The sequence below is a fragment of the Protomyctophum parallelum genome, assembly GCF_964188405.1.
Source record: "Protomyctophum parallelum genome assembly, chromosome: 7".
NCBI lineage: Eukaryota > Metazoa > Chordata > Actinopteri > Myctophiformes > Myctophidae > Protomyctophum > Protomyctophum parallelum.
In genome coordinates this window covers 26555600-26582478 of record NC_139705.1, presented here as the reverse complement: position 1 = coordinate 26582478, position 26879 = coordinate 26555600, and the positions used below count along the sequence as shown (strand labels likewise).

At 42.5% G+C, this 26879-nt stretch overlaps 1 protein-coding gene across 2 annotated transcripts; it reads right to left on the bottom strand.

Annotated features, from left to right (window-relative positions):
• On the bottom strand, window positions 1–26879 carry ifrd2 (interferon-related developmental regulator 2). Of its 2 annotated transcripts, XM_083770267.1 has the most exons (13): window positions 26300–26879; window positions 24605–24661; window positions 15725–15841; window positions 14084–14171; window positions 13523–13647; window positions 13070–13227; window positions 10843–10896; window positions 9956–10134; window positions 7212–7320; window positions 6673–6807; window positions 4677–4805; window positions 3900–3992; window positions 1–2756 (listed from the first exon to the last, which is right to left on the bottom strand). In XM_083770267.1, exons 1-13 carry the CDS (start codon window positions 26340–26342, stop codon window positions 2676–2678), a joined length of 1368 nt encoding a protein of 455 aa, XP_083626393.1. In that variant the 5' UTR covers window positions 26343–26879; the 3' UTR covers window positions 1–2675. The 2 variants fall into 2 exon arrangements, with proteins under 2 accessions (XP_083626393.1, XP_083626394.1); XM_083770268.1 differs by lacking the exon at window positions 24605–24661.

The window sequence follows — 26879 nt, the reverse complement described above, 5'->3', positions numbered from 1 at the left end:
CACGGGCTTAACATAAACTCCAATATTCTTTATTTAATTTGATCAATTAGCTGTCCAAGTGTCCACACCTGGTTATGAACCACCTGACAGTTTAGTCAGAGGCCATACCCTTCGTTGGAGGTTTGGGCTGCGTAGGAACCTTTGAAAAGGCACTACAGAGTGAATAATAATAGAAACAGTCAACAACATACTGCACCTTGTAGGCAGCCGTTAAGTGTACTCTTGAAATTGCAAAATATAAGAATCAAACAACATTAGCGCTAGTTTTTTCCCAATGTTAACAGTTGCTCCATGTCAGGTTCAGGAGGAAATGCAAATGTGGCCTGTAGGGCACACACACAAAAGCGTAATATAAAGACTAAGAATTGTCAGCAAATCCATAAAGTGCCTTCTATAATATTTCCATGAATGAATGAGACACTCCACATACTAGTATTATGGCCATCTAGTATCACTGGTTACTTAGCACAGTGGTTCCCAAAGTGGGGTCCCCGAAGGAGTTCCAGGGGGTCTCCAGCTAAATGATAGTTTAGAACCAAATGGACCATTACGGGTCTGTAACTCAGAGAGTGGAACAAACGGAACCAAATGTGGGTCCATTTGGTTCCATTTGTACACTCTCAGAGTTACATTAACATTGATTTCACAATATAAATTGGGGGTCGCCAGAGATAGAAATGCCATTAAATAGGGGACCGTAGCCTAATTCCGGTCAAACGGGGGCCCTTGAAATGAAAATGGCTGAAAATCATTGCTAGAGCCGTACAAATCTTCTCTTACGGGGGTCCTATATATTTTCAAATGGGGGTCCGCGGGTTGATGAGAAAAGGTTTGGGAACCACTGATTTAGCACACCATTCTTTAACACCATGACATGAGAGCATGGCAAAAACCCGTTTCAAAAAGGCGGTTCCGGATATGGCATGTGATCCCAACTCATCAACATCTCAACGTCTCCATCCAATAAGCCCCTATTGTTATGCATGCATTACAGATATTGTACGTTTTCCTGCATTTAAATATGTGTACAAAATAGAAATTCTCCTTTTAGTCATCTTTGTCCATCCCAAAATAATCTGTAAACTGCTATTTTATTTCTTTAAAATGCAAGTAAAAATCAACATAGCAATGTTCTACCACTTTCAATAAATTAGAAAGTAAAATACATACAAATAACCACCAGAAATTGTTTGTCGTTTTTCCTTTTTTCAAAAAATATTAATTCAAACACCACCCCTTAGATTTATATATATGTTACAGTAAAATCGGGAAACCAGTAAAATCGAGAAAAACTGAGCGTTATTTTTCCCCACCACGGGAGGCCGTGACCGGTTCCTTTTGAGGCCGGACCCCCCTTGAGGGAGACTGAATGTCCCCCCGGCGAAACATACCGTCTGCATCGGGGCCTGGGCTGGCGATCTCTGGCAATTGGGGGCCCCTGGTTGGCCCCTGATTTGACTGGCTTTTCGATTTTACTGTTAAATATATATATATATATATATATATTTATTTACTTCATTATGTATATAATTTTATTTCCATTGTTCAGTATAAATCAGAAATAAAACACACACACACAAAACACCACACGTCAGTTCTTATTTTGGCAGCTCAAGTAGCCATTCGGGGGGTCAAGAGAGGAGAGGACAGAAGGGGAAACAGGAGGGCTCGGGTCTCAGGACGATAATGACTATATGGTTCTGATTACAGGGTAAAAGAAAACGGGTTAGAGAGGGCTACGTTTTTCTAACAGGGCTAGTCAGTGCTTGTTCATTAGCCTTCATGAAGTAGAACCAGAGCTGGTTCTACGTCGCGAAGGTTTACTGGTTAAAGGCTGATCCAACTGGCAAAAGTCATTTTGGTCTATTTTCAACTGCTCATTGGCTCCACCCACAGATCAAGCAAATGCCTCTTGATCCTTGCCAGACCATGTGAAGCTAAATTTGTGGGCTGGCTTTAAGAGGATAGATACCGGTGGTTATCTAAGAATGACATTGATATTGGCACCGTATAAATTAATAGCATTTTAAGGCATCAACAAGGTTGCATCGTCGAGCTTTATGAAAATAAAAGGCTACAAATACTTTTCCTAAATTTCCCTTTTTTTTCCTGAGAGGATTTATTAAGTCCAGTTGGAAGGTACTAAAAAGTGCTTCCATTTAAAAAAGCAAAATGCTTTCTTCCAACATAGAAGGGCACCAGAAAGCTCTCATTGAAGAATGATGTAATTTTGCGTAAATGGTAAAAGCATCAAAAACACATTTACACCGAGCAATACCGAGCCCTAGCCTTCGTTGTACCCTGGTGTCACTGACACCATTTTGTGTCCCATGGGGATTTAAAGCAAATGCATTTTAGAGGGAGACAAAATGGCCACCATATAATGCCCTCATGGGATTCCACTGGATATCAAAATGTATGATTCTACCTCTTGGGTCTGCGAGAAAAGAGCGTCCATCTTGGATCTTGCGAAGGTTGTTTCAAGGGGAAGAGTACAAATGAAACACGCATATGAATTGACAGCCTTGGCTTGAAGTAAAATGACGAAGGCAGCTTCGTGAGATAGTCTCCTCCTCGACGCTCTGTCTGATACCTGTGGAGTTACTCCATCTGCTTTCCTCTCTTGCCACTCCTCCACAACTCTCGGTTGCATTCTCGTTTTTTTGTGTGTTTTCTCACATGACATCAGCTCGTTTGTCCCTCACTTTGTTCCGAATTTTTGTCCTGGCCTTGAAGGCAGCTGAGTTGAATAGATGCTATTGGAAGGTGAAAAACAAAAAAAACATTAACATCTCGAACTCTTGAAGCTGTAACAGTACCTCAACAGGCCCCTTTTCCACCAAAATAAATTTGCTTCCAGAACTGGTTCCGTTCTTTCATGGAACCATTTTTTGGTTCCAGTTCTGAACACATTTTTAGGCTTCTGAACCAATTCATTTTCAGTGGAAACACTCTGCACTGGTTCAATATTAGGCAGGAAAAAAGAACTGAACCGGTTCAACCCGGGTGGAAAACGGGCCTAAGTGGAGATTGGAGAACCTACTTTTGTGAGGTGTTCCATGTAGTGCATGGGTGTGAGGTGTTCCATGTAGTGCATGGGTGCACAATACCAAAAGGCAGTTTTTCCTAATGTGGAAACAACACTTAGCCTGTTCTCCAGCCCCTAAATCGCTAGCCACATTAAAAAATTATGTTCAGGCGATTTAGGGTCTGGTGACGCTCCCGAAGGAGGTCTCAGACTCGGTTGGAAATCCAACCGACGAATCAGCGTCGTTTCAACTCGATGACGTCAAACAACAGAGCCGTCCAGACACAAACAAACATGGCTGCCCCCACTGCGGTAACTCACGGCCGTATCAATCTGGCTATTAAATCGACGTATGATAAATAGTTTCTTTGAAGACACAAGAGGTTTTATAAACATCATCATCCGACATATTTTACCGCTTTTGTTTACATACTAGTAGCGCTCGTTCGCTGTGTTTGTTTGGTTAGCAAACGGGTTAGCCATAGCCACATGATTGACACAATGCCATCTGCTTTCCTACTATTCTGATTGGTTGGTATGAACCAATCACCGAAGACTGCCTCTTTGGCAACGCCCATCCCAGAAACGGTTGTAGTAGGGAGGGCGTTCAGACTGAATAATGGAGTGAAACGAAATGAAAATTCAGGCTGAGTGTCAGGCTAAACAACACTGGGAACTTCTTTTAAAAGCAGCAGTAAAACATTTATATTACTTACACATTCTTTTTCATTTTCAGTTAATCAGTCCTAAATGGACCATTGTGTATATATATTTTTTTGTGAACACAGTGAACCCCAATGCCCCATTTTCATACAGCTGTATGAATGTTAAGTATTGCATGAATTTATTCATTATTAAGTATTATCATCACCTTCTCGAAGCGGGAGATCTTAGTGCCTTTGACGGTTGCGTCCAGGATGAGGGGAGGGCCCAAGCCAAAGATGTCTCTCAATAGAGGATTGAACTAGACAGAGGAGGGTGGAGAGGGAAGGGAAAGAGAGAAAGACAGTGAATGGACAGGAATATGGATAAAGGGAGAGTGAGACATATTAATTCAAACCAGGAACAAGTATGACAGCTTGGCCTGGAATTAGTAGCCTTTTATCTAGACTTCTAGAGGGTCTCTGCAGGTTTAGGCAAGTCAGTTTTAAGACTTTTTAAGACCAGTTTTCCCAAAAATAAAAGCACAAAACAACAGTGTAATTCAGTCAGACATCTCGTCCCATCATTAAAACTAGAAACATGCACACAGCTTGTTGCCTTGCTAACAACTTGGTGATGGCCGCTTCTGTGATGTACGCAGAACTGCCTCTCACATGAGCGGACCTCGTTAAATAACTCCCAAAACCGCTGAAATACCAGATATCTCCGTGGCGGGCACCGTTAAGCACTAAACTTCCAATCCTAGCGCCTCTGGATCTAATCCCTCTCGCGTCCAATCCTAGTGCCTCTGGATCGAATCCGTCTAGCCAACCCCATCTAAAATCTGTTGCACATTATTTTATTGGGAATTAGGCATAGTTTTTTTCCCGCCTCTGGCGAGTCGAACCCCCCACTTGGTGAGAAAAGACTACAGCAGTTAGGCAAAAAACAGTTACAACTACAAAGTTGGATAGCAGTGTTTGTGGGTGTATGTACACATCCTAACCTGCAGGTGGTGTCTAACTCCTGACTCCAAGATCTCCTTGAAGGCATCATAGATTCGTCTCCTTATCCAGCTGTCGATGTACACGCCCTCCACACCAAACCTGATCTTCTCCACTGTAAAATCTTCATTCTGGAGAGGAGGGACAGAACAGTAACTAAAGTAAATCTTCATTCTGGAGAGGGGAGGGACAGAACAGTAACTAAAGTAAATCTTCATTCTGGAGAGGGGAGGGACAGAACAGTAACTAAAGTAAATCTTCATTCCGGAGAGGGGAGGGACAGAACAGTAACTAAAGTAAATCTTCATTCTGGAGAGGGGAGGGACAGAACAGTAACTAAAGTAAATCTTCATTCTGGAGAGGGGAGGGACAGAACAGTAACTAAAGTAAATCTTCATTCCGGAGAGGGGAGGGACAGAACAGTAACTAAAGTAAATCTTCATTCTGGAGAGGGGAGGGACAGAACAGTAACTAAAGTAAATCTTCATTCTGGAGAGGGGAGGGACAGAACAGTAACTAAAGTAAATCTTCATTCCGGAGAGGGGAGGGACAGAACAGTAACTAAAGTAAATCTTCATTCTGGAGAGGGGAGGGACAGAACAGTAACTTTAAATCTTCATTCTGGAGAGGGGAGGGACAGAACAGTAACTAAAGTAAATCTTCATTCCGGAGAGGGGAGGGACAGAACAGTAACTAAAGTAAATCTTCATTCTGGAGAGGGGAGGGACAGAACAGTAATTAAAGTAAATCTTCATTCTGGAGAGGGGAGGGACAGAACAGTAAATCTTCATTCTGGAGAGGGGAGTGACAGAACAGTAACTTAAGTAAATCTTCATTCTGGAGAGGGGAGGGACAGAACAGTAACTTTAAATCTTCATTCTGGAGAGGGGAGGGACAGAAGAGTAACTTTAAATCTTCATTCTGGAGAGGGGAGGGACAGAACAGTAACTTTAAATCTTCATTCTGGAGAGGGGAGGTACAGAACAGTAACTTTCATGTCCGTGCCTGGAGTTCCACCCGGAGAGAGACTCCACGAGAGTGCCAACATTTTTACTGTTGTGCAATAATGGAGAGTTCATTTGGGAAGGCGAGTAGTTTCCTCTTGACTTTCATGCAATACTTCATGCAATAATAGTTTTTATGTATATGATGTATCACCATGTTTTGTTCTTGGTTAATTAATGTAAATCGCTCTCGATTAAGAGCGTCTGCTAAATGCCTAAATTTGTAATATTGTATTGTATTGTATTGTATTGTACAATTCTGGTAAAATCAGAGCTGGTAAAATAACACACCAAACGTTGTGTGGATTGCAGCTATACTAGTTGGGTTTGAATGAGTCTAGATTAAAAGCTAGCAGTTTACTGTTGTGTGATTTGTCTTCCATTTTACACAGAATACACACACACACACACACACACACACACACACACACACACACACACAAAAAACATTATACTGTACGACAAACACCACATCGGTCTCACTTCTCAGGTATAATCCTGCATTTCAAATGCAAAACACTCATACACACATTAATTTAAAGAAGCCCAGACCAAGAGCATGCTTAGACTGGCAAAGAGTATCTCCTCTGACCCCTTACATGTTTTAAATAAATGATGAATATCAACTGTTGTCCTCCATGAGGCAGTTTATAGTCCCTAAATATAAGAAAAACAGGCTCTTTTGTACACCAGTCTGTTCTGGCGGGAACCCCTTTTGGTGTCTTACCCCCTCAGGCCGGGAACCCATATTTGGGTTCTGTACAGTATGTACAGTATTCAAAAATTACAAAAAATTGATGCTGCTATTTACATATTTGAAGTTTTTCAGAAAACTTAGGTCGTAGGCCTAAATGGGTTAAACCAAAATCGTAATGTAATGTATTGTGTATGTCTTGGACGCAAAACAAATTTCAGTGCAAGCCGACAATAAAATTGTATCGTACATTTGAAAGACACCGTGCGTGTGTGTGTCTGTGTGTCTGTGAGTACCTACCTCTATGTAGTGCAGGACCTCTCTGAAAATGGAGCGCTGTTTCCTCCGGTCGTTCTTGGCTCTGTGCTTGTTGCCGTCTGTCGCCAGGCCCTTCAGACACTCACACAGACCCTCACTGTCAGCCACCTCAAATTCCTACACACACAGACACACACACACACACACACACACACGTTAGAATCACATGAAATATTTGAACATGGCAAACACTGTCCTGTAGTAATCCCACATTAGTACAGATACAGTAGCCACACACACACAGGACTGAAATATTCCACAGGTTCAATAATAAATGATATACTCCCGTGCAACACCTCATGGCAGTATATTATTTACCTTTATCACACCCTCTCATTACATTTAACGGAGTACATGATGTACAGTCCACTGTTACATTAATAACAACACCTGTCCAAGGGGCTTATTTTGTCACTTTAAGTGATTATGATATTATGCTGTGATGCAGGTATAACATGGCGTTTCTGATTTAACAATTGCATATCATATGAGCATGCATGTGAACCTCTATGTGTATTTACACTGTCTATGTCGCGTCCCAGTTCCACTAGCAGAGCTATGGTCTCTCCAACAGCAATCCTGTAGTTGACGTCACTGCTCTCCAGGCAGGCCTGCAGTTTAGGGAGGTGACTGGAAAAGAGGTCGGGCATGGTCACTGAATGTAAAGTTACAGTTTCATGTTGGGCAATTTAATACAAATATTGTATGTACTCAATCTAGAACTCAGCGGAACAACCCAACAAATATAGTAATACGAACTGTGTGGATGTCTTAACCCATTAAGAGCAGAGACACGATTCTACAAACAGTTTTCTGAAACAACCCAGTGGCGCTCAATGTTTTTCCATGTCAAGGACGCCCCAAAATTATATGTATTTGGCCGCTGACCCCATCTCAAAATATTTGAAGCCAGAAGCAAAGATTTGAGTTAAAAAGATTCACTGGGAAAGAATATATAATATATTCAAAGATTTGCACACATTTTCAAGATTAAAAAAAAAACATACTGATCTACAAGCTAGTAGTGCGGCACCCACGCTATGAGCTCGTATATCTGCTATTTTTCAATAGCTAAAGTTTAAATAATGGTTAAAGTGTTTAACACACCGCACGCGAGCGATTGCCTCAGCCTGGTTACCTCTGACGCTAACGCTGATAGCACTGGACGACCAACCTATCTTTTCTTTTTTTTTCTTCTAAATCTTTATTTAATCAAATGAACTATAAAAAAAATATAAAGTATTTTATAATCTACATTAATTAACATAACATGTATCCAATTATCTAAAAGATTACCCTTTTTTATCATCATCATCATACTATAATTCTAACAATGTCTGTCTGTGTGTGTGTGTGTGTGTGTCTGTCAGAAACATCGCCGTAACTCCTTACTGCCTGCACCAATCACTCCCACTTTTCACACAGGCATTGACCATATGAATATGGAGGGCGTAACGAAGCCCTTTTTTTCGATTTGACACATTAATGATTATTAATTAATTTATTAGTCAATTACAAACGCACCCGGGCGCAGTACCCCCCACGGCCACAATAGTATATATAAGCGATATAACACCATGGTAAAAGGATGAATGCATTTTGCCTTCCTTGATTCCATCATTGTATACAGAGGTTAGCAGATCTACGAATTTGTTTGTGCAAGAGAAATAAAACTCATTAGGCAGGCCATCAGGGCCTGGAGATTTACCCTTAATCAGCTGGACAATTGCCTCTCTCACCTCTTGTTTGGTGATTTCCCCACCCAATAGAGTTACGGCCAACCTCCCTCAAATCAACTGAATCAAGGAAAGCATGCAATTTATATTCATCAATCGTAGTTTTCTGGTACATTGTTTCACAAAGATTTTTAACAGTTTCCCTTTTCATCTTCTCCCATATCACCATTTTCATTTAAAATTGCGCCGACATGTTTACTTTGGAGTTTCTTTTTATACATATTTATTAGACAGTGTACATTGCTGGATGCATTTTGTCACCACTGCCTGTCTGTAGGCGGATACCCTGGGAAACATCGTTCAACCAACCTTTCCCAAGCCCGACAGCAAATGTTCTCTTATACAGTAGCGAGAAGCACACCGCATACCTCAAAAGAAAGCTTAATTTGTCCACTCCAATTTTTTTATTTTACCATCTTCCATTCTGGAGATATTTACCTTTATGTAACACCTGCTTTTGTAGTAACGTGCTCTTCTTGAAGAGAACGCTTAGTTAGGGACCGTTTTATGTCAGATGTTGACAGGCAGTTATAAAAATGAACACAAAAAATATCCTATACATACTATACTTTTACAAGGAAAAAAGTACACATTGATCCCATCTACCCTTCGTCGGTAATTGGCTTTTGTGGGCTACGTTAGTACTGTTTTGTTTATTTTTCATGATGATGATGATGATCATGACGGATCAGGCATACGGGCAGATGAAACGATGCAAAGACGTGTTGTCATTATTTATCTATATATAATATCTATATACGTGTCTGTCACTGGCTAGCCGAGTTCGCAGAGGGACGGTGGTGTTGCCGTTTTCCTCCGAGGTGGAAAGACTGGTGTGAGGCAAGGTTAGTGTTGCTGTGCCCCTCCAGTAACACAACAGTACGTATTTGAATTGTTCCATCTGACCGATGATCAACATCATAAAAAAATAACCGTCCAACGTCCCTCTCCGAGTTCGCCGAAGGACGATACAATCCATGATAGTTTTCTTGTTTGTTCGAGTATGCAGAAGGAAAGGAGACATGAATCTGACCGACCATTGGAGCCAGAACATGTGGGAACATGACACTAGTACACACAAGATCCCCTGAAACAAACAGGACGGGAGGCCCCTGAAAGCAGGGGAGGGGAGGAGGGAGAAACAGGAGGAGAGGTGGAGACAAGCCGATCGGATGTTATACAGTGTGATTCTGTTGACTGTACTGACTAGTTGTATGTACGCTCGCATGGGCGCCGCCATTACGTTTACGGAGAAGACTCTACACAATGCGAATCTGAAAATGTGACGCAAATCTTTGAATATATATTCTTTCAGAGCGGACATTTTTAACTCAAATATTTGGTTCGGGGGGCCCCAGAACAACACATTTTCAGACGGGGGTCCGCGCCTCGGCCAAATACACATCATTCTGTGGGTCTTTGACATGAAATATTCAAGAACCACTGAACATAAGGTTTTTCAGAAAACTGTCAGAAGACATTTGTAGAATGGGCCTCAGTCCTATAAATGGGTAAATGTCTTAACTCACATGTCCAACAGTACAGTCAGTCTGGATGCAGGACACAGGGTGACCAGCAGAGCCCAGGCCTGCAGGGCAGCGCTGTGAAGGCCAGGGTTGCCAGGTTTTGGTGTGGGCAGTATTCCTTCTCTGTTGGGGTAGGAAGACATGAAGACGCTCTCCAGGTGGCTCATTGACTTGATCAGATCCTGGATGAGAGAGAGATGGAGCCATGTAAGGAGAAAGTCACAGAGGCATGTGCACAATTATAGATTTATTAAAATTATAGCACACATGGAGGGAGCGATGCAGGGGATTACAAAATCACACCCGTGTGAAGTGAGGGGCGCTCTTATCTTCGTACATTATGACGTAAAACAAAAACAATCACACCCGTGTGAAGTGAGGGGCGCTAATATATTAAAGTCTATAGTCATGTTGATGTCAGGTGATGTCAAAACAAACATTAAATTATCTTTATTGTTAATGGCATTTAATGTTTGTGTTAGGGACAAGATGACGTACATTTTCCCTTGAATCATTGTCAATGGCGTTTTTAAAACAAACATTGAACTAAAAGACAAACATTAAACCTGTATATAGGAGCCCTCAAAAAAATGAAAATAAATATCAATAAATGAACATTTAAAATCTACACTATAGCTGAATATAGGAGGGGGTAGCGCCCCTCATAAATGTGCATAGAGGTGTAGAGACAGGAAAACAAGTGAGAGAAACAGGAAGGCAAAGTATAGAGGACATAATGTATTAAATAAACTCATGAATTTACACTTATACCAATACCATAGTACATTTACTTACTGTACATTCACTAAATAAGTACACACCATCTTGTCGATATAGAATTAAATGCTAAGTAAGGGCTAGTTCGATCAGGCCATTAAGGTTTGTCTCACCTCTCCTTCTTCTGCAGCAGAGACATAGCAGCAGATCCCCAGAGCCCTGGCACACTGACACACACACACACACACACACAATCAAATAATTAGTATAAATTCACATTAACTCACGCTGGGCAAGCCCTACGCTATAGAGTGCATTGCTGGAATTTGGCGGAAGTAGCGGGATTTTGGCGGAAGTACCGCTCAAGGAAATGACGTTGACGCTTTACAAATCTGTTTACATTCTGTGTATGAAACAAGTGTTGTGATTGGTCGGAAAATATCGTATCTGGGGGAAATACATCTGACGGATGTTGTGGCCCGACACTTCCGGCTATGCACTCTGTGCCTTAGGTTGTGCCCAGGCTTTTCTCTTTGCAGACGAGTAAGGCTGGGACCGAGGCTAACATTAACTTGCATCTATGGGTGAAGAACAATCTGTTTTATTTAGTGGTGTATCATGTACAGTTTTGCTATTACAACTTCACACAAATGGGAATGCTTGTCTCTTTGTTCCTTATTATATTTTCAGTGTTTTTGTGTGAGAATTTACCATTATTTTATACTCCATCATTATTACAATGTATTACTGCTACTATTTTGCATTAAAAATAAACAGATTATGAAAACAATCATTAGGTGAAGTCCTATCCCCAGCCCTTCTACACATCTGCTATACATCATCTACAGAATCCTCTCTTAATAAGCTATACAATTACAATGCATTTGTTTGGCATCAAACATGTTGTCCTGACCAGCATGAGCAGCAGCTTCAAAGTGTGACAAGGGTTCATCTTGTCCTGGCACATCAATGCAAAAAAAATCACACCCGTGTGAAGTGAGGGGCGCTAATATATTAAAGTCTAACTCATGTTGATATGGTGATGTAATGGTGATGTAAAACAAACGGTGCAAACACAAACATTCAACGCCATTAACAATAAAGAGACAATATGACGTAAACGTAAATTTTCCCTTCATTGTCAATGCGTTTACAAAACAAACATTGAACTAAGACAAACATTAAACCTGTGTATAGAAAAAATATTACATTTAAAAACTTTAGGCTGTGTATTATGTGCACAGGACAGCTACATCAGTGGTGCTAGTAAGAACACTTGGTGGTTGGACAGTGGAGCATGGTGTGACCATAGAGGGTGTGTTTGTGTGTGTGTCCCTTAAACACAGAAGACAGAACAACAGTGTTTGTTTTTAAAACAGATAATGGCAGCCAGAAAGGGTCTAATTAGAGTCAGGACACAGCTGTCACCACAGAAACTGAGAAATGGCCTGACAAGAAAGACGGAACCTACCAAAATGTGACCAGCTGAGCCCAAAATCAGCTGCGATGTTCACGGCTCACAACTAAAGCGCTGCGGGTCACGGCCACAAACTTCATGCCTCGGGTCACTGTCCGGTGACTTCGAAAATGGTCGCTGCTAAAATAGCCTACGCTTTTACTTCCGGGTTCCGGAAGTGGACAAGCCCTACCATCTGATGTCATCCGATGGAACTTCCAGCACCTGAGCTGAACTGATTTGGAGCTCTTGGTTTTGTTTGTCTGATCATTATAGCACTGACGAAGGTCCCAGTGTAACAGTGTTATATAATTACACAAAATATGATACAAATAAGTGCTTTTACCCGACTTAATTCTTCATGGTTCATGTGTATAAGAATACAACGTGCATGCATTGGTGGTCACAGCTCCTTTAAGTCTCCTCCTTATGCCCCGGTATTTATGCTCTGCCACACCTCCACCTCTTCCTTGTGTGTATCCGTATTGGAATGAGGTGGGTGCCTTTGTTGTTCTCTGTATACCAAAATAAGTATTGTACTTGCAAAATGATTTATACAGTGTTTATTTAACTCTATTTAGAGAGGAGTCGTTGCACACTATGAAAATAACTAACTGGAGACGTGATATTTGTTATCTCTTGTCAGAATAAATGGAGGTTGTCACCAACCTAAGGCAGAGAGTGCATAGCCGGAAGTTTCGGGCCGGAACATCCGTCAGATGTATATCCCCCGAAATACGATATTCTTTTGACCAATCACAACACTTGTTTAATTCACGGAGAATGTAAACTGATTTGTAAAGCGTCAATCCTTGAGCGGTACTTCCGCCAAAATCCTGCTACTTTCAGCAATTTCAGCAATGCACTCTACAGCGTATATTGTGCCCAGCGTGCTTCCAAAATCCAACCATACTTTCAGACCTGGGTTACAGCGGGCCACTCACACTCTGGCGTGCCGATATGCTGGCAGAGCCGTCAATCAGGATGGTGCTGAGGATGGGGCGGAGCATCTTAAAGCCCTCCTCCCCCTCATCTCCTCCTCCCAGCTGGACACACAGCATGGAGAACACTGTGGCTGCTGCTGCCTGCTCCTCTCCTCCCCCTAGACAGAGACAGAGAGATATTTGCTGTTGACGCTCGAGTTCCCATTTCATGGTAAAACAAGAACAAAGTGCAATAAATCGAAACAAGATATTTATAATATATGATACAGTAGCTAATTTCGGCTGTTGATGTGTTTTTTTCTTCTTTAGAAGACGGATAGAACGAGAATTTAAAGCAGGAAGGCACAACTATGTGCACATTCTAACACCATCCATGTGTTTTGTACAGACTGTGCTCATATCTGCTTTCGTTCCAAAGCAAACAAATACAGCCGTCTCTCCCGCATCTCTCACCTTTCTTGAGGCTTCTCTCTAGGCAGTCGCTGATGGTGAGGCGTCTCTCTATCAAGAAGTCATACAGCACTCTGGAGCAGAAGACCTGACGCAAAGACTCCAGGGCCACAAGGCGAGACTTGGCACTGACAGAGAAAGAATTTGAAATTTAGTACACTTTTATAAAAGAAACAAAAGAAAAACACAATTCTGTGGTCTCTTTTAAACTCAATTACTGCAAAGGATTTTATCCCAGTGGACCTGACTGCCAAGGACAACTTTTTGGGGGTTTTATTGATTCGGTCAGATCACGCTCTTCGATCGATAAACAGGAAATGAACCGGGAGTGAAAAAGTGATGTTAACTGAAAATGTTAAATCCATTCATCTTTGATTCTTTATCCAGACTGCGTTATTCACAGCTCATAACTAAAGCGTTGCTGGCCACGGTTACACAATGTATGTTTAATCTACTATAATATCAACCACAAGACTTAATTCCTGAGCCTCCTAATGCAATACCACACGTCCACGACGTAGCTGGACTACGGTCTACAGCTGATTAGATTAGGCTAAGATGCACCTCTTATCCATCAGGTCTTCAATGCACTGCTTGAGTTTGTCTTCGGTCTCCTCCTGGGCAGTCTGCTCGTCCACTGGCTCTCCTCCCCCTGGTACACAGTGAAAACACAAGGCAGCCATGGTCAGACTACAAAGGAAAACCACCAGTGTTCAAATTTCAGGCTTCTGTGGTAGAATTGATGTCGGAGAACACCACCCCCCGCCCCCAAAGTTAAATTTCATGACATAGGCAGGGGTTGACACCGAATGAACACCGGGAGAACTCGACGGTTTGCCTCAGCAAAGAGTGGAGAGAAACAAGGTTCAATGTCTTCATCGTTATGCAAACATGCTGTCTTCATCAGTGTAGTATGTCAGACCCACAGATGTTCTAGTTCATTAACATGCTGTCTTCATCAGTGTAGTATAGTCAAACCCACAGATGTTCTAGTTCATTAACATGCTGTCTCCATCAGTGTAGTATAGTCAAACCCACAGATGTTCTAGTTCATTAACATGCTGTCTCCATCAGTGTAGTTACAGTATGTCAAACCCACAGATGTTATAGTTCATTAACATGCTGTCTTCATCAGTGTAGTATGTCAGACCCACAGATGTTCTAGTTCATTAACATGCTGTCTCCATCAGTGTAGTATGTCAGACCCACAGATGTTCTAGTTCATTAACATGCTGTCTTCATCAGTGTAGTTACAGTATGTCAAACCCACAGATGTTATAGTTATGCTAACATGCTGTCTTCATCAGTGTAGTTACTGTATGTCAAACCCACAGATGTTATAGTTCGTTTCCAAAGTGATCAAATTATTTTGTGCAATTAAATGGTCAGCTACAGTAGATAATGATAAAAAGGTAAGTGTCAATGATATTTCAGGCTATAATGAATTACATTGTTTCAGTACTTTGGTGTTAACTCTAAACAACCATCCTCTCTCTCTCTCAATTCAATGCAATTTAAATAAAGGTGAAGTAAAACTAAAATGCACTAAACCGCAGGTTACCTTGACACCAACGGTTGCCCGACTGACAAGTAAATAAAACGTTTGGGCAAACAGAGTTTGCTTTCAGGCAGCCCGATGGGCAAGTGCGTTTGAATGGGGAAGCAACAGTCTTCATTACATACTATTGGTTATTCATGAAAGAACAAATAATGCTACCGGTTTTACAAGTAGCAGTTGCAATCATTCAGATTTGCAAAGTGATTATTAATCCCTTATATATTTGAGTGTGTATATTTGTACGTGCCTTTTATTTTAATTTACTTTGTTAATGGTATGAGATACCAGGGTTGTGGCTCGTTCGGAGCGGGAACTCTGTGGGTGGGAGGGGTAAAACACTCAATAACATTTTAATAAAGAAACTTTGATCAAAAGGATTTGAAAAGTGACTGTCACCACTCGGCAGTTATCGATTGGATTTAACATAAGTTTAATGTACTTTTCGGGCAAGAAGAACATGACCTGTACTTGCCCGATGGGCAAGTGCCTCTGAGACACTAATGTCAACCTGCATAGGGCCTTTAATATTCAAAGTTATAGCATTCCGTATGCCGTATCAGCATTAAATCGGTTCAATATTAGTGTGTCAAGTAATGTATGCATGTACTGTACTGTATGTATGCAGTGTGTGTGTGTGCAGTACCTACCTGTTCCCTCCTCTTGTACAGATGCAGTTTCACTGGGACTACTGTAGTGGCTGAGAACGTCAGAGGTCAGGTCATCATCGCTGGCTCCAGACTCTCCCTTCACCCCATTCTTACCTCCTACAGGACACAATCAGAGGTCCATGGTCAAGATAACAGACAAGGAGATAAAATGTCTCCCAGAGGAGACTGTCTCATAGCACCAAAAACATATATAAGGACTAAAACAAGTTTTCATTATCTGGCACGGTCCAGTGGCTGCGAGAAATTCACAACATAGAGGTTTAAGTGGCTGGCTAGAGAGCATTGTTACTGGACAATGGGGTCGTGGCCTAAAGCCCAAACCTGGCTGGGCGTCCTGAGCGAAACAACGGTTTATCCAAGCATCTGAACATTGCAATCTAAAAGTAATGGAGGAATTCATCACAAACTCACTGTATTAATGTCAATGATTCGTTACGAGATTTAAATGCAATGTTGGTTAACGAGTATCTAAACTGACTGATTATCATAGCGAATTTACATATGCACCTGTAGAAATGGGAACATTGTGTAACTTAGAACATCGAAGTTGTGACCTCATCTCATTGAGAAGTAGCAAACACAAGCAGAGTACCGCCAATTCTAGCAGACAGCCTTTCATCATTTTTCAACCAAATTGAACCTTTATGAACAAATGCAGTTGGTTATCCACCTGTCAAATTAAAGGACTTTACCAACCACAACCAAAATGTCCCAGTGCCATTTCCCAGGAAGCCGTGTGTAATCAGGGTGAAGGAAGGTGACTAGTCTCACTGTACTGTTCAGCTGTTTGGTTCTGTCAGTAACTCTACACCAGCAGAGCACTCTTTATAGAAATGTAAACATACACACATACACGAGGGACTAACTGGGAGCAGTTTGTCGTGTGCAAAGAACTGGGCAGAGCTCATGTGAACGGCTATTACGTCCCACAAAGCAAGTAGTTATTCATAAAGACATAAAATATTTAAAGGTAGATATGACCAAATAAGGAGTATCAGTCGGACACATTTCCGATCCATGTATTGGTATCCGCCAGACAGCTCTAAAAAGCACATTTAAATTGTAAGCTATTTAAGTATTTCTGAATTTGTTACAGTAGTACAGTGTTTATGTATGCAAATGTACATGTGAGTCTAGGTCTATTTTGGGAGCTTACGCATGTACAGGTTTGCAATGCTGGGGGTGGACATGGACATAGTATACATAAGCTACAACAAGAGCTAGGCAGGCTAAGCTAAGCTAGGCTAACTGACAAGCTGTGGTGTTCCTGCTGGCTAAGGGCTTTCTACTGTTGCTGGGATTACTGAAGACTAGCGAGACCATTCATTTATTCAGGTTGTGTATGTCCAGAAGGGGCATTCATTGTGCGCATGTGTGTGTGTGTGTGTGTGTGTGTGTGTGTGTGTGTGTGTGTGTGTGTGTGTGTGTGCGCGCGCGTGCGTGCGTGTGAGGGTGAGAGAGAGAGATAGCCATTCACTCTGTATGTTTGTGTAATTGTGTGTGCAGAATAGGCATTCATTTTGTGTGAGCATGTTTTGGAAGGTCAACAAGGTCCTGCCAGGGTGAAACAGAGTTCAGTGATTTTTGCAACAGTGGAAGTGGGAAATGCAGTGTAAATACTGTGCACTGTACACACTGTACAGGGGTAGATTGCTACTGGGTTACTTGCAATTCATGTATTCAAGCCTTCAAAGTCACTAGAAGTAACTTTCTCAGCCTATTCAAAAGAACACTTTGTTGAACTCCTTTCAAAGTGTATTTGAATAAAGGGATAATTTAAATGCCTATTGCCTATACAGACAATGTAGCGGCCGTTATGGAGATTTTTTATCCATTCAATTCTGTAATCTTTCCTTCAGGGACAGTGCTACTCTACTGTAATTGTATTGTAACTAACAGCAAGCTCATTTGAGAGGATACCTCAGCCTACAGGCAGTGGGCGATGGTAAGAAAAAATAACTCCAATTCCGTGTCCGTGTCTTGATTTTAGGGATCATGTCTCATGTCTTGCCATCTGTGTTGTCAACTTGTCATCTATTGTTGCTACACTGCCAGTCCTCCAGTGCCAAGTGTAGATCTGATTTTCAGATCTGATCTTTTTTGCAAGTGGCACTGAATCAATGCAAAGGCAGATTGTAGTAGAGACATTTTAATTGTTCACAATCTATAACTCAAATGCCACACGCCTAACTCAGCTTCGCTGTCAAGTGTCAATACAACTCAAGTTTTCCTGGATCGATGAAGGCTGTGCCCAGGGCTGTAGATTAAGGAAATATCAACTGAGCCAAGGTAAAGTAATTGAATCAATTCCATTAGCAATTAAAAGCCTGAGCTGTGTGCAGAGTGGGCTAAAATTCTGACTTGATTGCAGCTAGCTGTAGCCTAGTAGTCTGAATTTAAGATTTGTTTCAGGGGGTTTCCGATTAAAAAAAATTATAATTATGGCCTTTATTTTATATTTTTGAGTGGTGCAACCACTCAAAAACCAACCAGCAATGTCCGTGTACCTGTGTACCTGTATCAGTGAGCACGAGTATGTGACTTATTAATACCAGTAGGGGTCGCCAGAAACAGAGAGAGGGGTAGTGCTGTGTCTGCTGCCTGCTATTAAATGAGAGAGAGAGAAAGAGAGAGAGAGAGAGAGAGAGAGAGAGAGAAAGAAAGAAAGAAAGAGGGGGGGGGGGGGGATTGCACCACTCAGTTCACACGTGTGTGATTTTTTATGGAGGGACAGACAGTAGGCTGACAGGAAATGGGGAGAGAGATGGGGGGGAGACATGCAGTAAAGGCCGTCGGGATCGGGAGTCGAACCTGCGGCACACTGCCAGACTGGATTACCAGTCAAGGTGCCTGGACCACTGAGCCATGGCCCAGGCCAGGGTTTCCCATTTCTATTAGACAAGGAGTAAAGGAGCGAGAAAAGAAGGTGGGGTAGCAAACTAGCAACAGATGACACAATGCCATACAGTCAGTAGTCATGAACTGGATTTAAACTTGTGACGTAGCTAGCAAATGGGTTTGCATGTACATGGCTGAGCCAACGTTACTTCTTACGACATGTTGAGATTGTATATCAGCGGAAAGTCATTTCAACTAACTCAGATCTATTACACACACACACACACACACACACACACACACACACACACACACACACACACACACACACACACACACACACACACACACACACACACACACACACACACACACACACACACACACACACACACAGGTCCTGTATGATGTAAGTGCTGCTTGTAAAACATCCCTTTCTGAGAGTAAATGCTGAGCATGCAGCATGACTGCTGTTGGATGCAGAGAAGGTTATGGGATACCAGACTGGTAGTGGTTTAGAAGGGGCTGAGAGGGGCTCTGCTCTGCAGCTTTCAGAGGGAATGGAACTGATGTCATCATGGGCTGGAAAACCCCGTTCAGATTGTTGTATCACTGTTACTGTATGGCTCAGAGAGAGGTGGTTGGGTAGAAGTCCCAACTAACGTTACACTGTAGTACAGTAAATAGTCAAGTCAACTAAATGGTGCCCCTACTATTTTGGTTTACTACATACTAGTCACTAATTATTATAATAATTATATTGCAAAATGTGCTTATATTCTGCTAAATTACATAATGTTGACACAGCAGTCAAAGTATTTTCAGCATTGTAATGCAGTGGCTGGCCAATACCGACAGCCGGTCAGCAAGTGGATTCATGAATGTATGTACAGTATGTATATAGACAATATTTTAGGCCAATAAAAAGACTACATAATACCAAATTCCCCACCCGGGCATCCACCTCGGCTGCCGGACTATAATAAACTAAAGCATTGTGTCTTTCTCACTTTCACGATAGCTGCTGAAATCAAACCTATGACCTCCAGTGTTGTTTTTGTCGACTAAAACTAAGACGAACTAAATGTATTGACAATTTCGTCAACAGATAAAAACTAGACTAAAATGTTAGGAAGGGACTAGTGGACAAGAGATCCAGTATATGTCATTTTACACTTTGTTGCATGACGGAAATAGCAGATCTACAAGCACACAACACGTCATGCTGCGACGCGTTGTGAGCTTGTAGATCTGCTATTTTCAGCAAGTGTAAAATCAGCCATTACGACGGCATCAAGACCCGCCAAAATTCCCTTTAGTCGACTAAATCAACTGTAGATTTAGTGGACTAAAATCTCATGACATTTAGTCGACTAAAACCAGACTAACACAAAAACATTCCAGGTGACTAATGTGTGACTAAAACTAAATGAAAACTATTCAAGAGACTACGACTAAAACTAAAATCAAAATGTGTTGCCAAAAACAACACTGAGTGACCTCTTGGTTACAGGACAGTCTCTGAGCAGCATGCCAACCAGCCTGCACACACAAACACACCCCCACACACTACAAAGTCTACAATGTCCTCACATTTCCTAGTAATCAACCTTGATCTGCATTAACTCCCTAATACACACAAAGTGCACTTCATAAAGTGAGTACAACACGTCACCTCTCACGTGTCAAAGACTTCCAATACATCACACTATCTTTACACAGCGTTCACTCACTTATTGTACAGATCAAGGAGCCATTCTGGGAGGAATTGCTTCAGTGACTGACAAATCATGGGTGGTGCATCGCCCATTCATTTTTCCCCATAGAGATTTCTGAAATGATGTATTAATTATTTTAAGCCTGGGACAAAGCCATCCAGGTTCCTGGTGAATCATGACCATAAAACATTTGATTCTGTGTCAAAACATATTTGAATATTTAATGATATTATACACTATATTTAATAAATACTTTTTTGCGGTTTTCAAATATTTTATGATAAATGTTTTATGGTTTCAAACTTGAAGCCAATCTTATCCAATAAGGATGGCGTATGAAAAATCTTATAAGTGTTGACATGACTATAGAGACAATGGCCCTCATTTATCAATTTATGCAAGTTAGATGCTTAAGCCATTTAAACAGTGTTTTGCATATGTGCATAGGCATACATGCGAGGATTTGCGCTGCCTATAGTTTCATGACATGGAGAGGCATTGGAGGGATCTGCTGCAGCTGGATCAGTCAAGTCTCCCAACAGGTACAGTAATCTACAGCTGGCCCATGTCTTTCTGGAGTTACAGTATGTGCAATCTTGTCGTCTCGTCCTCGTTTAAGGATAAACCCGACACGTCGCTCGAATGCCAAATGTGCCGAGACAGCATACAGTAAGTGCGGGGACCGCATCCGCAGGTAACCCAGCCAGCCCACCACCACCAGTACCACATAAGGTTTAGGCTGCGCATTCATTGACAGCCCAGCCACTGCAGCGAGGCAAACTAATATAGACTGTCATAAACGTGCATGGTCACGGTGTCACGGACCACAGTGACAGAGACAGACTGGACAGGAGAGGGAGGAGGAGATGCAGCTATTTGCAAAACATCAGCGTGTGCCATGTGCGGTTGTCACGGGCTGTGCACGTCCAAACTCATTCCAATGACATGTGTTTCACAGGTTCAGGTTTTCGTTCACCAATATATCTTGTTGTAGCCTATATAGAATAAAGAGTTTAATAATTTAATATAGGTCTACAACTAACAAGTAACAAACAGTGACCGTTACTTGCAAGTTATGTGCGTGCGTGCATGCGTGCGGGAGTGGGGAGGGTGAGGCAGGCAGCGAGGCGAGCAGGGGAAACTTTTTTATTGGCTTAAGTTTCCATCATGTAACTATGGTTTCCATATACGTTGTTTGGTTGCATTGCAATTGTTGGTGGTGGGAAAACAATGTTTGCGTTTACAAGGTGGACATAGGAGGGGATAGCGGTTCGTGTTTGTGCACACTGTTTCAAGCCAGTCAGTGCAACAACGCCGAATATTAGCTGTTCATAGACGGACACACACTGGACATCTACTAGATGAATGCCATTTTCAATGTCAGCCAGAGCAATAATGCAAGGAAGATAAGATCATACTATTGTATTCAAATGAACAAGATGACAGCAGCACTGCAGGACATGATGGACAGTGATCAAATAGAACCAGGTCATGGCAGCCATTTGCAGATTAAATTAGCTGCAAGGATGAGGAAGGTAGGGAGTTCACACATAAGAAGAATGACCCTCCTTCATTGAAGTATTGTTCAAGATTAGTTTGTGAAGGAGCTTCAATTCTAATATGCATTAGAACCAAAGTGAAATCTGCAGCAAAGGGATAAACATAATACTGCACATAGTAGAGAAAATGCGTCATTACATTAAAGTCCATGTAATGACACATGACCAACTAGAAAAAGTGCCCTACTGGGCACAGGTCTCCACCAGGATGAGCAGATGTGAAGAATTCCAGGCAAAGGTTTTTCCTTGGCCTCTAGGGAGTTGGCATACAAAGTTATCCACAGATCCGTGCAGTTAGAGGTAAAAACACTTTTCGGCCAGTTATAGCGCCACCTTGAGGCTGAGTTGAAATTGTTCATGTGGCATTTCGTCCTCTGCCTAGTGGGAATGTGGGTGCACAATTTCACGGAAATCACGCGATGTGTTCATGATTTGCAGCATTTTGTTTGAAACTGAGCACTCCTGTGAACTTTGGAAGCCAATCTTAACCAATCAGGATGGAGTCTGAGAAATCTGAAAGACCGGTTTCGTTGAATGGCTCTAGAGAGACTGTGTACCATTTTGCGTGATGTTTGGACAAAATCTGTAGGTGTACTGTGCAAAAACTTGTTTTGCACAAAGCGGCCTCCTGGTGGCGCTATAACAGGCCGTTCTGGAAATCTGAAAGACTGGTTTCGTTGAATGGCTCTAGAGAGACTGTGTACCAATTTGCGTGATGTTTGGACAAAATCTGTAGGTGTACTGTGGAAAAACTTGTTTTGCACAAAGCGGCCTCTTGGTGGCGCTATAACAGGCCGTTCTGGAAAGTTTGGGGCAGAGGTTCATCGTTGGCATCCAGGGAGTGTGTGTGCAAAATTTGGCATCGACCGGGTTAACGGTGGCCGAGATTAGCTGCTCACGGTCACATGGACGGACGGACACACACACGGACACACGGACGGACGGAGTGCAAAACATACTCTCCCCCTAGGCCTTCGGCCTGGTGGAGACAATTAATAATGTAAGGCATAGAAAATAAAGGAGGAATTGGGGTGGTGTGTGAGATAATAAAGAAAGCTGAGAGCAAGCCAACGTTTGTCATATAAATGGTGCATTTATATAGCGCCTTTATCCAAGGCGCTTTACAGAGATTGTGCATTACATTCACCCATTCATACACCGATGGCGGCGGAAACCATGCAAGGCACCAACCAGCACATCAGGAGCAATTCAGGGTTCAGTGTCTTGCTCAAGGACACTTCGACACTAACTCTGGGGGAGCCCGGGTTCGAACTGGCAACCTTGACAGGTCACTGGGTTACCATCCGGCCACTCTACCCCTGAGCCACCGCTGCCCCATATAGAAGTCGGCAAGCAGAACTCCCGGTCCATATAAGAAAAGGAGTCGACAGTATGTCATGGTTTGCATGTGAGGATACTAGGATTCCAAAGTCAGTCAGGTTAAGTATTCAGCCAGAAAGGGAGGAGTTCAACCTTCAAATGTTGCAGTTAAATGTTGAACATGGTGGGGTTTGATGTGCTTTCTTGGTGCTGGGCATGTAGCCCAGGGGTTTCATGACTGACAGTACTGAATACTGAGTGTTCTTGTACCAAAAGATGACATGTGCCAGCATGGGCGAGTCGGTAATGTGCCTAATTAATGGCTGATTCAGACACAAATTCAGCACGATGATATGTGCCATGAATGATTCAATGACAACATTTCCTGATCCGCTTCCCTAATTTCATGCATAAATGAGGATTGATTGGTGTGTCATACTAGTGTGGCCACTGTCGCATAATCTGACATGGCGACCATTGTGAAAGACAACAAAGTTGTGTAGTCTGACTGACTCTGAACCTGGTTTAAGTAACCATAACCAAATTCACTAGGATGGAAGAGTAAAAGTTCAATCAATGAATACAGTTCAGGTTGGCATAATGGGCTATATTAGCCGTGTTGTATGCCATGCAAGAGCTGTTAACTATACAAGTATAGTAAAGTTTATAAAGTTTTAGTTATTATTTTGGTAAAGCGGTGGCCTAAGGGTTAGAGGAGCACCCTACTTGCCGAAAGGTTGACGGTTTGATTCCCCGGACAGACAGGAAAGATCTGGGTCGGGAAGTGATTGGTCATCACTCACCCAACACCGCTGAAGTGCCCTTGAGCAAGGCACTGAACCCCCAACTGCTCCAGTGGAGCTGCTTAGTGGCCAACAGTATAAGACAAAGACAGTGGTTGTACTGGTCAGCTCCCAGGTTTTAATGTGTGTGTCTGTCTGTGTGTTTCTATGTGCAGGGCGTTGCTAAAAATGAGCACAAATGAGCTACTACCCTGGGTAAATAAAGGGGGGGGGGGGGGGGGAGCATGCAGGCGAAGCCAGCAATGCTGAAAAGGAGGAATCCAGCAAGTAAAATGCAGTTGTTACAGCTACATTTGGAAGGAACACAGTAATGTTCAAGAAAGGGATCCAACTTGTAAAATTATTAAAACTACTAAGTGGTGGACTAGGCTTGCCGCGGTTCATCATGCAACAAAGTGGGGTTAGCCTAAGCAACTGATATGATCAGGTCTACTGGTTGTGCTGCATGGGAGCCAAAGATATCATAGTACAGCATTTGTCTCTTCTTCATGTGGAGGCCGGTGTGGCACGTGCAGGGATATCAAAGCTTGTTGTGCACAGTGGAGTTCTGAGCGCAAGTCAAGTTGTGCCTGGAAAGGTGGAGCAGGGCCAAGGATTGGATGGGGGGGGGGGGGGGGGTACCTTTCAACGGAGTTTTAGCCGACAGCTGCAGCTGAAGAACCTCCTGCCGTAGCGAGCCTAGAAGAGGACGGACGCAGGGAGGGAACAACGGAAGGTGGGTGGGTGAAGGGACGCAGGGATGGATGGAGTGGTGGAGTGAGGAATTCATGAATGGACGTTTAGATGGATGAAGGAAGGAGGATGGAAGCATAGATGGGGGAATGAATGGATGGATGGATGGATGGGGATGAAGGGATAAAAACATTGGTTGAAATTAAATGGATGCGATTAATGGGGTGGGTGGCCATGAAGGAGAGAAGAAAGCATCAGTATTCAGTACAGGTATGAGCTCGACTTAACCAATAATTCCATTTAAAATACTTCCATTTCAAATACTTTTATGGTTGCAGTGCTATAATTGCACCATAGATTTACAAGCCATACAACAAATGAAAATAAGCCATAAGTTTATAGATGTACTGTACACATGTTCTACTGTAGAAACTAAGCAAGCATTTGAGTCACGACTTGATAGCACTAACCAACCGGCCTGTCTCTCCCTCTCATACTGTGAAGTTGCCTCCCAATGTCAGGCATCCGAGTGAGTGTGTTGTAAAATGTAAATCATGTAGGCGCTACACGTGATAACTGTCTTGTGTGCTCCCCCGCCTACGTCATCCCATACCGCGTGGAGGCGACTCCGAACGATCAGCCAGGCACATGCATGACTGGCAGTTGGCACCATTGGCGGGTGACCAGTCTCTCCATCACCTATTATATATACTAGCGATATGATTGCATCAAATACAGATGTAAACTAACAGGACATTTAAAAGGCCTCTATGCTTATTCACATTTTGGGACCGGGCCCTGCTATAGTACACGATTTAAATTTTTTACCCAGCTCACATGCATCTATGCTCCTTTCAGTGACAGAATAGGCCACTCCTGCTCAAAATAGCACGCACCTCTGCGGTTAACATGTGGCCCATTTCTGCAAGTTAAGCTCTTCTCTCCTGCATGATCTATCTATGATGAAGTTGAACTATACGATTACAAGTATGTTGCATATCTCTCTCAAAATATCTTCAAGTTGCGATCGTGTAGCAAAGTTATTACACAAAGTAAATCAATTGTTAAGGTATAATGTAACTACGTGTATAGTGTAGGTGTCGGTAGCCTACACTCCCACTCGGGGTTAAATTTAGCCTGGGATCAAGAGTGACTATCATAGTCTGCATTTGTATCGATTTTGACATGCGCATAGCGTCATAGATAGCCTAAAGTGAAAGTCAGCCTCGATCAATAAGTCTCTTGATCCGAGGCTAGGTTAAACTAAACGAATCAACACTGAGGATTTACTTTGCATGTTTTTACACTACAAATATTGCCATACATTCAAAACTTCCAAAGCTAGTAAATACAAAACAAAGCAGGGTACTTATAGGGAAGCTAAACTGACCTAACTAGCACATGAGCAGATGAGCCGATACTTAATCTTTGCTGCCATATGGAATTTCATATTATATTATATGAAATCAATGGCATGATGGAAAAAGCCGGCCGGTTAGGTGTGGCGCGTAATAAACAGTGTCCTGTAACGGTCACGTTTATAGAACTTTAAGAAGTCGTCGCGACGCTGAGCCATTGTTGTGAATGTTGTCAGTGTCAGGGGGATTATGAACCACGGTCACACAGCCATAACGGCACACTTACCCGGCTTAGTGGAGCCACGTTTCCCCTTCTTACTCCGTGGCATGATTCTGGAGACACGAACGTAGTTCTTCTTCACCCAAAGTCACACAACAACAAGCTAGTTGAGTACAGTACACACCACGGCTATTATGCTAGCTTGTTGGTTGTTGTTATCAGCAGCAAGTTTGACAGTTGTGGCGGAGCAACAGGCGACGGACGGGTCGACAGCTGAAAAAACTTCCAAAACTTCACACCCACCACCACCCACACACTTTGTGTTTACACTGTCTTCACCACACGACGACAGTAGTCAGCTTTATTGCAAAAGCGAGCCAACCAACCAACACGTTTCCAAATTCCACCTCTTCTTCTTCAACAATAATTCTTCTTTCTCTCTCTCAGACAGTCAGTCCTGTCGCTTGCTTCCGTCTTGGAATTTTGGAGTTGTCACGAGAGGACTTAAACGTCTTCCCACGACGTGGGTGTCGCCGTCTATTATCTATAGATGTCCCCGGGTAATCTATACCTAGTTCCAGGCTGAGAGGGTAAGTCTTTGTCGAAGTGTTTAGGACGGAGTTCGGAGCACGTTGTTGTCGACAAG

What these genes read in the sequence shown, in the direction of transcription:
- ifrd2 (XM_083770267.1), bottom strand. Translation starts at nt 26,342, where the DNA reads ATGCCACGGAGTAAGAAGGGGAAACGTGGCTCCACTAAGCCGG. An exon ending in GGCTAAAACTCCGTTGAAAG is followed by an intron (nt 15,842 to 24,604) that starts GTACCCCCCCCC and finishes TGTGTCCTGTAG; the next exon opens with GAGGTAAGAATGGGGTGAAG. An exon ending in TGGGACGCGACATAGACAGT is followed by an intron (nt 6,808 to 7,211) that starts GTAAATACACAT and finishes CTGTGTGTGTAG; the next exon opens with GAATTTGAGGTGGCTGACAG.